Here is a 13,369-nt window from a genome sequence, read left to right as displayed (position 1 = left end):
GTCCAGTAAAAGTAGAAGTTGTACTTAAATGTACTTAAGTATCAAAAGTAAAAGTACTAATAGATTAATTAAATTAATTCAACTAGGTTTACAGTTTAAGTTTAATAAAAACTTGCTTTAAGGTTCCCAAATGAGTTTTTACTATAATGCATCTGTAGGTCTCTGTTCATAAACATAAACTAGCAAAAACAAATTTACTATGAAATGAAAGTGTTTGTATAAATTCAGAAAAAAGACACACAGTCACAACTGTGTACATGTGCATATGTGTACATATTTCTGTGTTGTTTCACGCTTCTTTCATTTTGACATGTTATGGTTTTATGCACACATAAACCAAAAGGAATGACAGATTTTGCAAAATGTAGTGTAGTAAAAAGTAAGCTGTTTGACTTTAAAATGTAGTGGAGTGAAAGTAAAAGTCACCCAAAATGGAAATACTTCAGTAAAGTATAGATACGTGAAAAAAACAACTTAAGTACAGTAACATTTACTTAATTACTGTCCCCCACTGGTTGTACACACATAAAACTAACTACTAACATAACACTTTCAATTAGAATACAAAAAAAAGCTGACTTAATTGCTGAAAATATGTTTTTAGAGTGACAGTTCTTAAGACTGTACTATACTTTTCAGACTTTCGGACACATTTACTTCAAAGCAATCTAACTGCTCACCATGTGGCTGTGATGAACAGGGATGCAGTCTCACTTCCTCCTCAAAAATTCAGGGGTGTGGCAAAAATAAGACTCCACCTATGGACTAAAACTCTTAAGTGTTTTGGTATTCACATGAAAACGTGGCGCAGCATTTAATTTTTTATTTAAAAATGAAATTGATGATAAATACATTTTTCAACTTCACTTTTAAAGCGCACCAACAGATCTTTTAAAGAACAACAATAAAAAAATGTACATATTATTTTCATAAGTTGAAATTTAGGGTTTAGGGTTGGTACAGCAACCTCCCATTAGGAAGTACACCTTATAAATGATGATTTTATATATATTTAACTTATTATTTCCTCAATTAATGCTTTGGATTGAAATGATCATAATATATTTCTTTGTAGATATCTAAGATCTGAATACTTAATTGTTGTTTTAAGTATTTTTTTTGCCATGACACCGCAGTTTGAACTAATTCGGAAGAAGGCTCAAAGGGACATACATGCAGTCTGAACACTCTAAAATATGCCTTGAGCAGGTCAGGAGTTAACCAGTGGAGAGACCAGCTTAAGCCATCTCAGATCCTGCAGAACCTCGCCAGACTGAGAGGACTTCCTCCACCCCAGATTGCAGATGATGGCAGTTCACTTTCCTTTGGAGGGCGAGAGTACAACCTGCATGACTTGGGTACAATAGCACTGTGCATGTATTTCACCTTTTAAACAAAAATATATCATTTACACTAAATGTAGTCAATCAGATTTTTGCCCAGACCACACCTTTAAGAACGTGTGTGATGTTTCAGCACTTAATAGACCTTCTGTTACAACATGAAAACTTGCATGTTTTAGTGAGGTACTGATAGTTGGTGTTTCTGTATGGCATTGCATTGTTAGAGGCCAGTAAAGTGCTGCACCAGCACCTAGGTCCAGCCAAGGAGCGTATCTGCCTGCATGTTCTGCGGAAGCAGGGCCTGGTGCCTGAGCATGTGGAAACAAGGACCCTGCACAGCTCCTACCAGCCCACGCTGTCCCAGGTGTGTCCACAGATGCAGCACTGCACAGCCCCAGCCTGTCTAACTGCTCCTGCCTGGGCATGTTCACAGAAGTTAGGGCACTTTCTCATGGCTAACTTATCTTTTGCGTATATCAGTCTCATTTGCGTTGGTTATCTCTTTTAAGGGAAGAATTCAAATGTGGGTGGATGTATTTCCCAAAAACCTTGGAATCCCTGGACCTCCAGTTGACATCACTCCTCGCAAAGCCAAGAAGTAAGAACAAACAAGTCCTCTAATCCTCTTACTGATTATTTGGCTTAGTAAAAGTCTTGTATGGTGGTCCTCATGTTTCTTTACATATTAAAGGTATTTCCTACGAGCTGTTATTTGGAACACCTCTGATGTCATCCTGGATGAAACCAGCATTACTGGTGAACACATGAGCGATATCTATGTGAAAGGGTAAAGACTGCAGTCATTTAGCAGTATAGCAAATTATACATGACAATTGTGCATGAACAAACTTTATATTTTGTGCATGTAGTTTAAGTGTGCTAAATCAGAGTAGTGAACTGTTATTGCAAAGCTAAGATGAAATGCGTAATCTACAGGTGGATGCCCGGTATGGAGGAGGACAAACAGAAAACAGATGTCCACTACAGGTCTCTTGATGGAGATGGAAATTTCAACTGGAGATTTGTCTTTGGCTTTGACTACCTACCAGCAGAACAGTTGTGCCTTGTGTCAAGAAAAGTGTGTACACTTCTTTAAAATGTGCTTAAATGAAAGCTGTTGAGCTGTGGAAAGTAACTGAATTGGAATATCAAATTATTTCAGTATACAGTCATAATGGCTTCGCACTTATTTAAAAAGAATTATTTTAAAGACTGCCGGTCTTTACAGGAGTTAAATGCTTTGTTCTGATTCATTAGTAAAGAAATATTTTTAGTTCTCTGTATAATAATAGCATATGTACATGACTCACCATTGAATATGTTAGCTGAAGTTTATGTTTTTTTATCTGTGTTGCTCTAGGAGCATTTCTGGAGTCTTGACAAAACTGAGTTCAGGATTCCTCCCAAACTGATCATTCAAATATGGGACAATGACAAATTCTCTTTGGATGACTACTTAGGTGACTATGTTTATTTTCTCCCTGTCGTGTTTATTCATTCGGCTCCTTTAGCCGGTTCATTTAAGGCCTAAATACACTAAGCCTGTTGTTTAATATAATGATTTGACACAGACTTTGAGAGAAATCTGATTGTGTGAAAACATGTGCATATAAGTTGTTAGGAGTTTGAGTTTGTTACAAAAAATCAAGAGTTGAATGCATCAAAGCAACGTATTATATAATATAAAACATTTTTATTATTATGAAAATAAAGTCAAAAAGTAGAATTCTGTTTGACAGAATGATTAAAATATTTTATTTGTAGCTTACTGTACAGCTGTGGGCAATATGCCAAGAATATCTCATAATACTAGCAGATTTTACAGCTAATATTTTTCAAAGCTTTACTGACTGAACTTTGTTCAAGCCATCAACACAGTAGTAGATATTTATGGTGTTTGTTTCAAGAGTTTTATTGTCATGTGCACAGCAGAACAGGCAGTTGCACTGTACAATGAAATTCTTACTTTGCTGTTCCTCCATTCACCATATATACTCTTAAGAGAATACAAAAAGAAAATATAAGAATAACTCTAAGAAACAGTAGTAAAAAGTAAAAGCAAAAAAGTGTACAGTATGTGCAAAGTTGAAATAAAATTAAAGTTACACATGCGTATGTGCAAATAAGTGGAGCAGATGTTCATGAAGTACATCAAGTGACAGATGAAAACAGATGTGAACAGTAAACAATATTACTCTGTGCAAGTAATAGATGTAAACAGTATTGTTCTAACAGCATCGGTGCAGTGTAGATAACGTGCAGTTGTTGAGTGCAAGGTTAAATCGGTTCAGATTGGGAGGGGGGAAGAGGTAGTTAGTGAGGTGTTCACCAGCCTGATGGCCTGTGAATAGAAACTGTTGGTCAGTTTAGTTGTCCTGGACTTTACACTCCTGTAACGTCTGCCTGAAGGTAGGAGTGTGAAGAGTCTGTGCTGGGGGTGTGTACTGTCCCTGATGATGTTTTGTGCCCTTCTGATGACCCTGGTGTGATAAATGTCCTGTAGTGAGGGGAAGGCTGCTCCTGAGATGGACTGGGCAGTTTTGATTACACGCTGGAGAGCCTTCCTGTCCTGAGCAGTGCAGTTTCCATACCAGACTGTGATGGAGCTGGTAAGAACACTCTCGATCGTACTCCTGTAGAAGGTGCTGAGAATTTTGGCTGGCATGCCAAATTTCCTCAGCCTTCTCAGAAAGTACAGTCGCTGCTGGGACTTCCTGATGATGAGGTGTGTATTGTGAGACCAGGTGAGATCCTCACTGATGTGGATGCCGAGGAATTTGAAGGTTTTCACCCTCTCCACCTCTGTCTCACCAACATACAGGGGTGTGTGTAGCTCCCGCTTCCTCGTTGGATCAACAATCATTTCCTTGGTCTTGTCTGCATTCAAGGAGAGATTGTTGTTATGACACTAGGCCAAAAACTCAGCCACATCCTTCCTGTATGCTGTCTCATCCCCACCAGTGATCAGTCCAATGACTGTAGTATCATCAGCCAACTTGATGATGCTGGTGTTGTTCTGGGAGGACATGCAGTCATACGTGAAGAGTGTGTACAGAAGGGGGCTCAGCACACAGCCCTGGGGGACCCCTGTACTGACTGTTCTTGTGCTGGATGTGCGGCTGCCGACTCTGACTGACTGGGGTCTATCTGATAGAAAGCTAAGCACCCAATTGCAGATGGCAGGTGTCAGTCCGAGGGTGAGGAGCTTTTCTGAGAGTTTGTGTAGGACGACCGTGTTAACTGCTGAGCTGTAGTCAATGAAGAGCATTCTGACATACGTGTCCTTGCCCTCCAGGTGTGTGAGGGCTGTGTGAAGGGCTGTGTTTACTGCGTCGTCTGTGGACCTGTTCCGTTGTTATGCAAACTGAAGAGGGTCTATAGTGTTTGGAATGGTCTCTTGGATGTGAGTCATGACTATTCTCTTGAAGCACTTCATCACGATTGGGGTGAGTGCAACAGGGCGATAGTCATTTAGGCTGGTCACAATGCTTTTCTTTGGGAGGGGTATGATGGTGGTTGACTTGAAGCAGGATGGCACAAAAGCTTGCGCAAGGGACAGATTGAATATGTCCACAAACACGGCCAGTTCTGATGAGCAAACCCTGAGTGCACACCCGGGGATGTTGTCTGGGCCGGCTGCTCTCCGTGGGTTTATTCTCCTCAAGGTCCTGCACACATCCACTGATGTCACAGTGAGTGATGTGTTTCGTGTGGCCATAGTGTCTCTCGGTCAGCCAGGGTTGAGGACCTCGAAGCAAGCATAAAACTCATTTAGCTCATCAGGTAGTGTGGTGTGGCTGTTTGTAACCGCCCTGCTCGTCTGCTGGTAGTGGGTGATGTGCTGTAGTCCTTGCCACATGCGCCGGGACTCCGTGGTGGTGTAGTAGCCGTTTCGTTTCATCCTTTAATGTAAAAATGTAATGCAAAATTATTAATACATTTAAAATTTCTATATCAAATTTAATGTGTAACAGTATATGTGAAAATATTGCATAGCCATGATTGCTACTCTTTTTTGTGTGTCCGTGTCTGCAGGGAAGGTTTAACTGAGAGATTTAAGTGACTAAAGCTGTTTGGATTATACAGGTTGAATCACCTTGGAGTCTAATAAGCAATGTTATGTCTGTTTTGAATGTAAAACTCTGCAGAGGCTCAGTAGTCTGTGTGGAAAGAATAATACATGGATTTTGTTTTGTTTGGCTTTCTTAAACAGGCACTGTAGAGCTGGATTTGATTCACCTCATGCCTCCATCTAAAACCCCTGAGAAGTGCAGCCTCAACATGCTTACACAGGGAGCAGGCAGAAACCTCTCCTCCAATTCACTCTTTGCCCAGAAGTCTGTGAGAGGTTGGTGGCCCTGCGCCATGGAGGAGGATGGCAAGAAGCTTCTGACTGTGAGTGAAGAGTCAATGTACAGTGTATATAGAAAACAGTGGAAAAGTGACTTTAGCTTACTGCTCTGTCCCAAAACCATCTGTGTTTTCAGACAAATACTTGTCCATAGTAGGCTGACTAAAGGACACAAGTGTGGTGATTTTTCTTGGAGATGTTCAGAGCTATCACTATGGATTAGTAATTGTATTCATAATATACAGATTATTTTGATCATTAATAAAGTAATGTGAGCAAGGCCCAACAACAGACATGGACTTGAAGGGGAATTGCTCTTTTTTATTTGTTAAGATGTAAACAGAGTCATTCAGAGTGGTTTGATGTGAATTTCACCATTCTAGAGAAACTTAGCAAGTGACATGTATAGTTAAGAAAAAGGCTATATTTCCACTGTAGACATCATTATACTTGGTTCCCACCACCACTGTAAAGAAACTCTAAAGCTGAAAGATTTCTCTATTCTCCAAATAATTTCACTGTTTCACACCAAACCACTCTGAATGAATTTGTTTACCTCTTAACAATGAATTGAAATAATCATTTCCCCTTTAAGCCTATTTCTGTTATTTGGCTTTATTGTAATTCACTAAATAATAATCCTTATAGTGACTTTGGTAACATCTGTTTAATCTGTGGAATTCCCTTTTAACTGAGCAACTCATTTCATATGTATATATATATATATATATATATATATATATATATGAAATGAGTTGGAATATATAGAGTACTGTGCAAAAGTCTTAGGCACCCAATACTTATTATGTGTTATAAGTGTTAATATTTGAATAAACAAAATTTATAGAATATGAATTAACAATTAATTTATATAATTATATATAAATAATAAATAGTGATTTTATGGATGTTAGTGTGTTTGTTTAACCATTTTCAAACCTCTCCTCGAGGAAGCCCAGTATTATACGTAGTTAAAAAGCAACTCCTGGTTTGAACAATCAGTGCTTCATTAAATTCTGCTCATGATGTAATTGATGATATTAACAAGTCTCTGTGGTGGCTGTGAAGGTGTCAAGGAAAAATATGGACCCAAGAAATTCTTGTTGTTTTTTTATTGTTTTTATGTTTATTTAAATTATGAATATGACTGTATTCTATATTGAGATAAACTCACTGCTGAGGTAAATTGTTAAAAAATTTGCTTAGATGCCTAAAACTTTTGCGCAGTACTGTACAAATATACATACACACACACACACACTCACACACACACACACACACACACACACACACATATATATATATATATATATATATATATATATATATATATATATATATATACACACACATATATGTATGAATATGCATACATATATGTATGTGTGTGGGAGGGTATGAAACAGAACAGAAGAACAGAAATAAGTTACACCTTTGTTGAAATTGTTAGAATATGAAGAATGTATATCTGTGTTGTGCTGATGACAGTTGTACAGAATGGGATACATTTTGTGTATGTCAGGGTAAAGTGGAGATGACTTTGGAGATTGTGGATGAGAAGGAAGTGGAAGAGAGGCCTGCTGGGAAAGGAAGAGAAGAGCCCAACATGAACCCCAGACTGGAGCCTCCAAAGTGAGATATTATTACCTTCAACATACAATAGCATTTTACTATATAGTTATTTGATGTCTTTGTTTTTATATTTATTTCAACAGCCGTCCAGATACATCATTCCTTTGGTTCACAAATCCATGCAAAACTATGAAATTTATAGTATGGCGTCGATTTAAATGGGTCTTCATTGGAGGCATCATTCTCATACTAGTGCTCCTGTTTGTAGGAGTCCTGCTGTACTCTTTACCGGTAAGTTATTGTATTTCCTTGTCATGCACGTTTATATGTGAATGACTTCAAAATAATCTAGCGAATGACTCATGACTAAGTACTTTCTTTTTTGTTTTTCCAGAACTACATTTCAATGAAAATTGTAAAGCCTTTATAATGGGAGACTGGAGGACTGATGTTGCAAGACTGTCATTGGAGTACGCTGCCAAAGAATAAGAAACTGAATTAAATTTAGAGATGTTTAGACATATAATGTGTTTGTACTTCAGTAGTAAAGTCATTTTATAACGTTCACCAGCGCGGTTCAGAGAACCCAGTTTTGCACTTTTATTTGCACTGAAGTTCTCTATAGTTTTAAGTACTCTATTCACAGAAACACAGCCTAACATTCTGTATCATTCAAATCACTTCCTTAATAAGCACAATATTTATCCAAGCAAAACATCATGGTTCATTGTTGTAATCATTCACATTATTTTATCTGTCCAAAGATCTAAGGATCCTTTTTTAAGATCCACTTACTCTTGTTCACTGATTTACAGAAGTGATTACTGCATACTATCTGAATGCAACATTCTGCACTGTATATATGGTTGGTAATCTTCCAGTGAATTGTGGGCACATTTACCAAAGCCTTCATGTCAAACAAAAACAAATATCTTGTCATGTGTGGATTACTGAACTATGAGCTAAATAAAAATCTAAAAACTGATCAAATGCATTCTACTGGTGTTACTTAGACAACAAAATTATCTATTGATTAAAAGGTGAAGCACAGCAGGTTCAGTCCTAAGTTGGAGTTGACTTAATTTAACTTGATTTCTTTACAAGTGCAGCATTACCACGAGTACTGGATCAGATGTAAATATTAATGGAATGAGATGAATCATTGCTGTTATTCACATGGAGCTGAAATTAGTGATTGCCCAACTTGCAAGCTGTAGGTAAAATGACCCTCCTGAAGTGCAGAAGTACTGTTCATTAGCTTGTACAGCCTTGATAGGCTTTCTTTCAGATCTTGCAGAAAAATGACACCAAAAGGATGATAATAAATAAAACAAAGAAGAAATGAAGTATATAACAAATGTATAATGCAGTCTGCTCAAAGACTGTAAGAATGGCCAGTAGGATAGACATTGATATATCCTGGTGTTTCCTTTTGCGAACTGATCCTTACATACAAATATCACTACCAAGTGTTGTCTTTAATGCACTAATTTTAATATGTATTTTAGTCATTTTTTAGGAGCTACTTTTCCTTCTTCCCTCTTTCTTCACTCCTTATACACAAACAGACATTATCAACGTATACAGTGATAGTTCTAAATTATTAATAATTTTAAATAATTTTAAAAACTATTACAATTATAGGTTGATGAAGCATAACACTGCTGTCGGAACAAAACCTTGTATCTCCAAAAAGGTAACTTTACAGGAGAAGGAAAAAACATACCTTACTTTTAATGCAAGTCAGTGGAACCCGATTTTTTTCCAAGTAATCTTGGGCCGTTTATTTTGTTCCCCTCATCAGGAAATTTACACACAGTGTAAAGGACAATAGGCATTTTCAAATTATGTCGAAAAATGAAAAACCCTGAAAGTGAAGATGCAAGATTTTCTTCCAACAGCAGCGATGTGTTGGTTTACACTGGACAGATTAATTCATATGAAAGCAAAAGCTGAGAAATTTAGTTTATTGATACGTGTACAAATCACTTAATCACTGTATGCACTGAATTAAAATAGTATCTTTTTTAAGTGTACAAGAAGGGTTTTAAAATTATCAGTACTAATCCTTGGATACAAGTCTCCTCGGTACGTGATGTCGGGGGGATTATGAAATCAGCCGCATCGCTCGATTCTAAGTTTTATGTTAGTTTGCTACAACTGGCTTATGGACTGGTTACGACAAAAAGATCTTCGTGCGACAGAGGGAATTGGTTTCTGACAACGTTGCGGTGTTACTCCCCGTAAGTCCCGCCCACTGTAGGAAATCACCATTTTGATTGGTTTCTCTCGGCTGCCGTAAATGAGGGAGGAAAGACTAAAAGTGAAACAATTGGGCTCGACCCGTCCAGGCTGTTCTTTGTGGACATTTTTCCTCATTGTTGTTTATAGCTTCAGCGTCTCTCCTTAGAAAGCACCCGGAATGTGTATGTAAGTTGTGTTGAGGCGAGTGAAAGAGAATTTCGGAATGAGCTTATGTTGAATAATGAGTTAGCTCGGTTCGCTAACCAGCTAGCTAGCCAGCTCCTTCCATAACAAACGCCTGTAGCCTGACTCAGTGACGGTAAAGCACAGAGTGCAGCCCCTCGGAGTGAAGCTCATAACCTGGTAGCGATGCCTTTATAGCGTACTCTCGCGGCAGTCTTACTCTGAAGGACACTGCAGTCGTTGAGCACGATGCTAAACAGCTAGCTAACTAAGCTAGCTGGCTAACGGTGTGTAGAATTGTACAATCCCAAGTGACGTTTCATCATCGTCCTAGTTCTGAATTACATTAGTTATTGATGTGATATTGGCCTGCTAAGAAATGAAACGTAACCAACTGGTCATGAAAGAATGAGCGCTTTGTCAGAAAACGTTACTGAAGTTACTGAAAAGAGGTTGAAGTTGGAAGCTGACTGTTCCAGCTCCTGCCCAGAGGGCTCTCAGACTGTCACTGCCAAAGGTGAGAAGGAGGTCACTGGAACAAAGTTGCCAGGAAATCATAATCCAGGTTTGGAAAACAGTCTGTCTCACTGTTGTTCTTTTCTGGTTGTTAAAGAGTTCTTGACACGTTCCCATGAAATCAGTTTAATTGAGTGTTACATAATTCCACTTGCATGGTCCTTTTCTCATTTGCGCATGTATGTCGTGCTTTATTTGTGTGCCTGGTTCTAGTCTGTTCAGATGCATAGTGACCGACTAGATATACACTTGATTTCAAAGTAAAATTACTTTGTTTTTTTTTTTTGTTTTTTTAACACAGGTAGCTTAGCCACCGATGTGCTAACCTCAAAAATGGAAGAAGCTGCAAAGGAAGTAAACAGGTAAACATCTGAGCTTACATAGTAAATTCCCTGATGACTTACTTATTTCTTATTTACTCTTAACACAGAATGTCTTTTTCTTTCACAGCAGTGCCACTGGAAATGTGAAGGTAGATGACGTAAGAAATGATCTTCATAAGTTTGAGTGCAATAGGAAAGATGATTGTCAGTCAGGTGTGAAAGAAAATGACAAGCTTTTTGGTGTTTCAAGAAAACACAAAGAGCTGGATGACCCCAAACTGGACAGAATTCAAGGGAGCATTTTATTGCCAAATTCTAACCTGGATGTGAAGGGGTTCTATGGACTGAGTGAGGTTAATAGTATTGTAAGTGATAATGTTATCATTCAGAAAAAGTCCACTAATGGAGAAAAAGCTTTAACATCTAACTCGCCAGATGCCAAACCTAGCAAGGTGACCACTACATCTACACCAAAGGCAAAGACAAACCTCAGTTTATCTCTAAACACAAGTGCTAATGCTGATGTGGAGATGCTGAGCCCAGAGAGTCCAACATGCAAAAACTCCCTATACAACAACTTAGGGGAAAGTGCCCATTCTTGCACGGTGCCCCAGGCATCCTCCGTTCGATCTTGTTCTTCTGTGGAGTCCAGTCCCTCTGGTAATCGTGGAGTTGTAAACCCAGAGGGCATCAATGAGAAGCCTGAGGTCATAACCATGGAAACTGATGATGTCGATAAGCAGGACTCTGGTATCAGTTCTTTGTTTCCAAAAAGCAAAGCCAAGGAAGGACCTGTTGACATCCAGTCAAAACAGTCACTGAAAAGGTACACATCTGTGCACATACTTCCACATGTTTACATGTGTATATGTAACTAAAACATGGATCTGATTGCAGTTCTTTCTTTCTCATCTTCAGTGAGCAAGTGCCTCTACTGAACAGTGATAAAAAGTGGTTGGGAACTCCTATAGAGATGCTGAGGAGGATGCCACAGTGTGGTCAACCCCTACCACACCTCAGGGCATCAGACAGCCACAAAGTCCTGATCAGGGTAAGCTGTGCTTTCTGGAGAGTGATGCTGTGATGTCTTTAGCTGCAGCCCTGGGGCTGTCTGTCAGTTTGGGTCTGATCAGATATTCCATGCACTCTGTTAGAATGCTACTCTGCCCATTTACCAGAGAAAGCCATCCCCATTTCTGCCCCTTGTATTTGACCATCACCTTGCCCCATGGAACTGAGTTACAAGGCATAGTGGTTGAAATCTTTCCATATGAAATGGGACAATCCTTCAAGAACATGATTCATCATCTGTCGTCATTGATGACTTTTTTTTAAAAACAGACTTGACTAGTTTTGCTGGACATTTCCAGAATGCAACTAGGCATCCTTTTGTGGTTGTCTGCAGCAAATTGGTGGAATGTCTCAGTTTGAGGGACCTTGTAGCCCTAACATTTCATGCTACCCCTCTGTTTCAACAAGAGTTAGGACACCCTATTTCTAGGTGTGAATGTGCAAAACGGAGGGGGGCTGAGCCTAAGGATTTTACACTGAAGTAATAAAGCAGCTGCAGCAACTTTTTATATCAACAGTTTTGTACTGATTTTTGTACAGTAGTTCGTGTTTTAGTAGTGAAAAAAATTTATTTAGGGCAACAAAATATGTTAGTACCCCAGGATAATTACCATGCCAGCAAATTAATAACTTTTTATCTGTTTTGACGAAGCCAGAAGAAACTTTGAACCCACATAAATATTCTCTGCTCTATTTGTTTAATGTATTACTGGGGAGGGAGAGCTCTTACAATAAAAAAATTTCATGTATTTACTGCATTCCAAGAAGAGCTGTAGGTGTTGTGATATATGAAACCATAGTGTGTAATCAATTCTCATTGCTTTATAGACAGACTTGCTCAAGGAAGGTGAAGTCCCTGTTCCATACCCCAGCAAGTTTCGTGATGCCTGGGATGATATAACTGTCAAAATGCCCTGTTCAGAAAAGAACCTGTTTCCTGTGGAGAATGAGGTATTCCTTAGGTTAAATGCTGTCTGTAATTGAAGAGTTTTGCTCTAAAACTCATTGTAGATCTCTTTTTATAGGGTAATAAAAATGCTTTCCATTATGTCAGCTGTTATTCATTTCAAAATTGTTACAAAAGGAAATAGAATGTCTTGGAATGAAACTCTTAAAAGCTTAACAGAAGTAATATTGAATTCTGCATTATTGACTTTATTATGTTTGAGTGTGAATAGTTAGGTTAGCCAAAAAGAAAATAGATTTATGAAAAGCTTTTGGTTTCTAAACGTTGATGATCTGCATAGAGTATTGATTAATTAACATTTGTATCAGCTAGTTTCTGTGTTGTTTCAGGATGGAAGTGTGGTGCAGAGTCGGTGGGAGTTAATTCGGTCTGCCTTGGAAAATGGATGCAAAAGTTCACTTGACATTCGGGTATGTTTTAAGGCTCTTGCATGTAAACTGTAGTAATCCCTAAAATATATGTTTTAACAACATATTGAAAAAATACACAAATTAAGGCAGGAGGATGAGACGTAGTCAACTGGACAAATTTTTCAAAAATCACCAGAAGATGGCAGCATTGTTCTAATATGAGGCACTGAGAACTGGACGAGCTTTGATTCTTCAGATTTTTATTTTTTTTTTCAGATTTAATTTTTTTTTTGATTAACTGTATTTTTTGGTAAAGCAGTTTTAATTTTGCAGGATGCAATACTGAGTTACAACACGGCACATGCAAAGAGATGGGACTTCACAGCTTTAAATGTTCTCTGCACTGATGTAAGTAGCAGCTTGTGTGTTTTTTGTTTTTTGGCTGAGTT

At 38.3% G+C, this 13,369-nt stretch overlaps 2 protein-coding genes across 6 annotated transcripts in view; both read left to right on the top strand.

Moving 5' to 3' along the window:
* The window catches only part of myofl (myoferlin like), a 35,538-nt gene extending 27,287 nt beyond the window's left edge, over window positions 1–8,251 (top strand). For all 4 annotated transcript variants that reach the window (XM_017723197.2, XM_017723190.2, XM_017723183.2 and 1 more), the window contains exons 45-54: window positions 1,210–1,358; window positions 1,568–1,707; window positions 1,853–1,941; window positions 2,035–2,130; window positions 2,280–2,421; window positions 2,704–2,803; window positions 5,557–5,738; window positions 7,217–7,326; window positions 7,410–7,557; window positions 7,661–8,251. In XM_017723197.2, coding sequence (XP_017578686.1) covers window positions 1,210–1,358; window positions 1,568–1,707; window positions 1,853–1,941; window positions 2,035–2,130; window positions 2,280–2,421; window positions 2,704–2,803; window positions 5,557–5,738; window positions 7,217–7,326; window positions 7,410–7,557; window positions 7,661–7,696 — 1,192 coding nt within the window. In that variant the 3' untranslated portion in view covers window positions 7,697–8,251. The remainder of the gene's footprint in view (window positions 1–1,209; window positions 1,359–1,567; window positions 1,708–1,852; window positions 1,942–2,034; window positions 2,131–2,279; window positions 2,422–2,703; window positions 2,804–5,556; window positions 5,739–7,216; window positions 7,327–7,409; window positions 7,558–7,660) is intronic.
* A 1,318-nt stretch (window positions 8,252–9,569) lies between these two features.
* The window catches only part of parga (poly (ADP-ribose) glycohydrolase a), a 35,113-nt gene continuing 31,313 nt past the window's right edge, over window positions 9,570–13,369 (top strand). Inside the window, exons 1-7 of one of the 2 annotated variants that reach the window (XM_017723218.2) lie at window positions 9,570–10,210; window positions 10,511–10,571; window positions 10,660–11,358; window positions 11,451–11,583; window positions 12,432–12,554; window positions 12,900–12,980; window positions 13,254–13,328. In XM_017723218.2, the coding sequence (XP_017578707.1) occupies window positions 10,102–10,210; window positions 10,511–10,571; window positions 10,660–11,358; window positions 11,451–11,583; window positions 12,432–12,554; window positions 12,900–12,980; window positions 13,254–13,328 (1,281 nt within the window). In that variant the 5' untranslated portion in view covers window positions 9,570–10,101. Of the gene's footprint in view, window positions 10,259–10,510; window positions 10,572–10,659; window positions 11,359–11,450; window positions 11,584–12,431; window positions 12,555–12,899; window positions 12,981–13,253; window positions 13,329–13,369 lie in introns of both variants that reach the window. The other variant, XM_017723210.2, reaches the window with a different exon arrangement.

The sequence above is a fragment of the Pygocentrus nattereri genome, chromosome 5, assembly GCF_015220715.1.
Source record: "Pygocentrus nattereri isolate fPygNat1 chromosome 5, fPygNat1.pri, whole genome shotgun sequence".
In the NCBI taxonomy this organism is placed as follows: Eukaryota; Metazoa; Chordata; class Actinopteri; order Characiformes; family Serrasalmidae; genus Pygocentrus; species Pygocentrus nattereri.
This window is presented reverse-complemented; position numbering and strand designations above follow the sequence as displayed.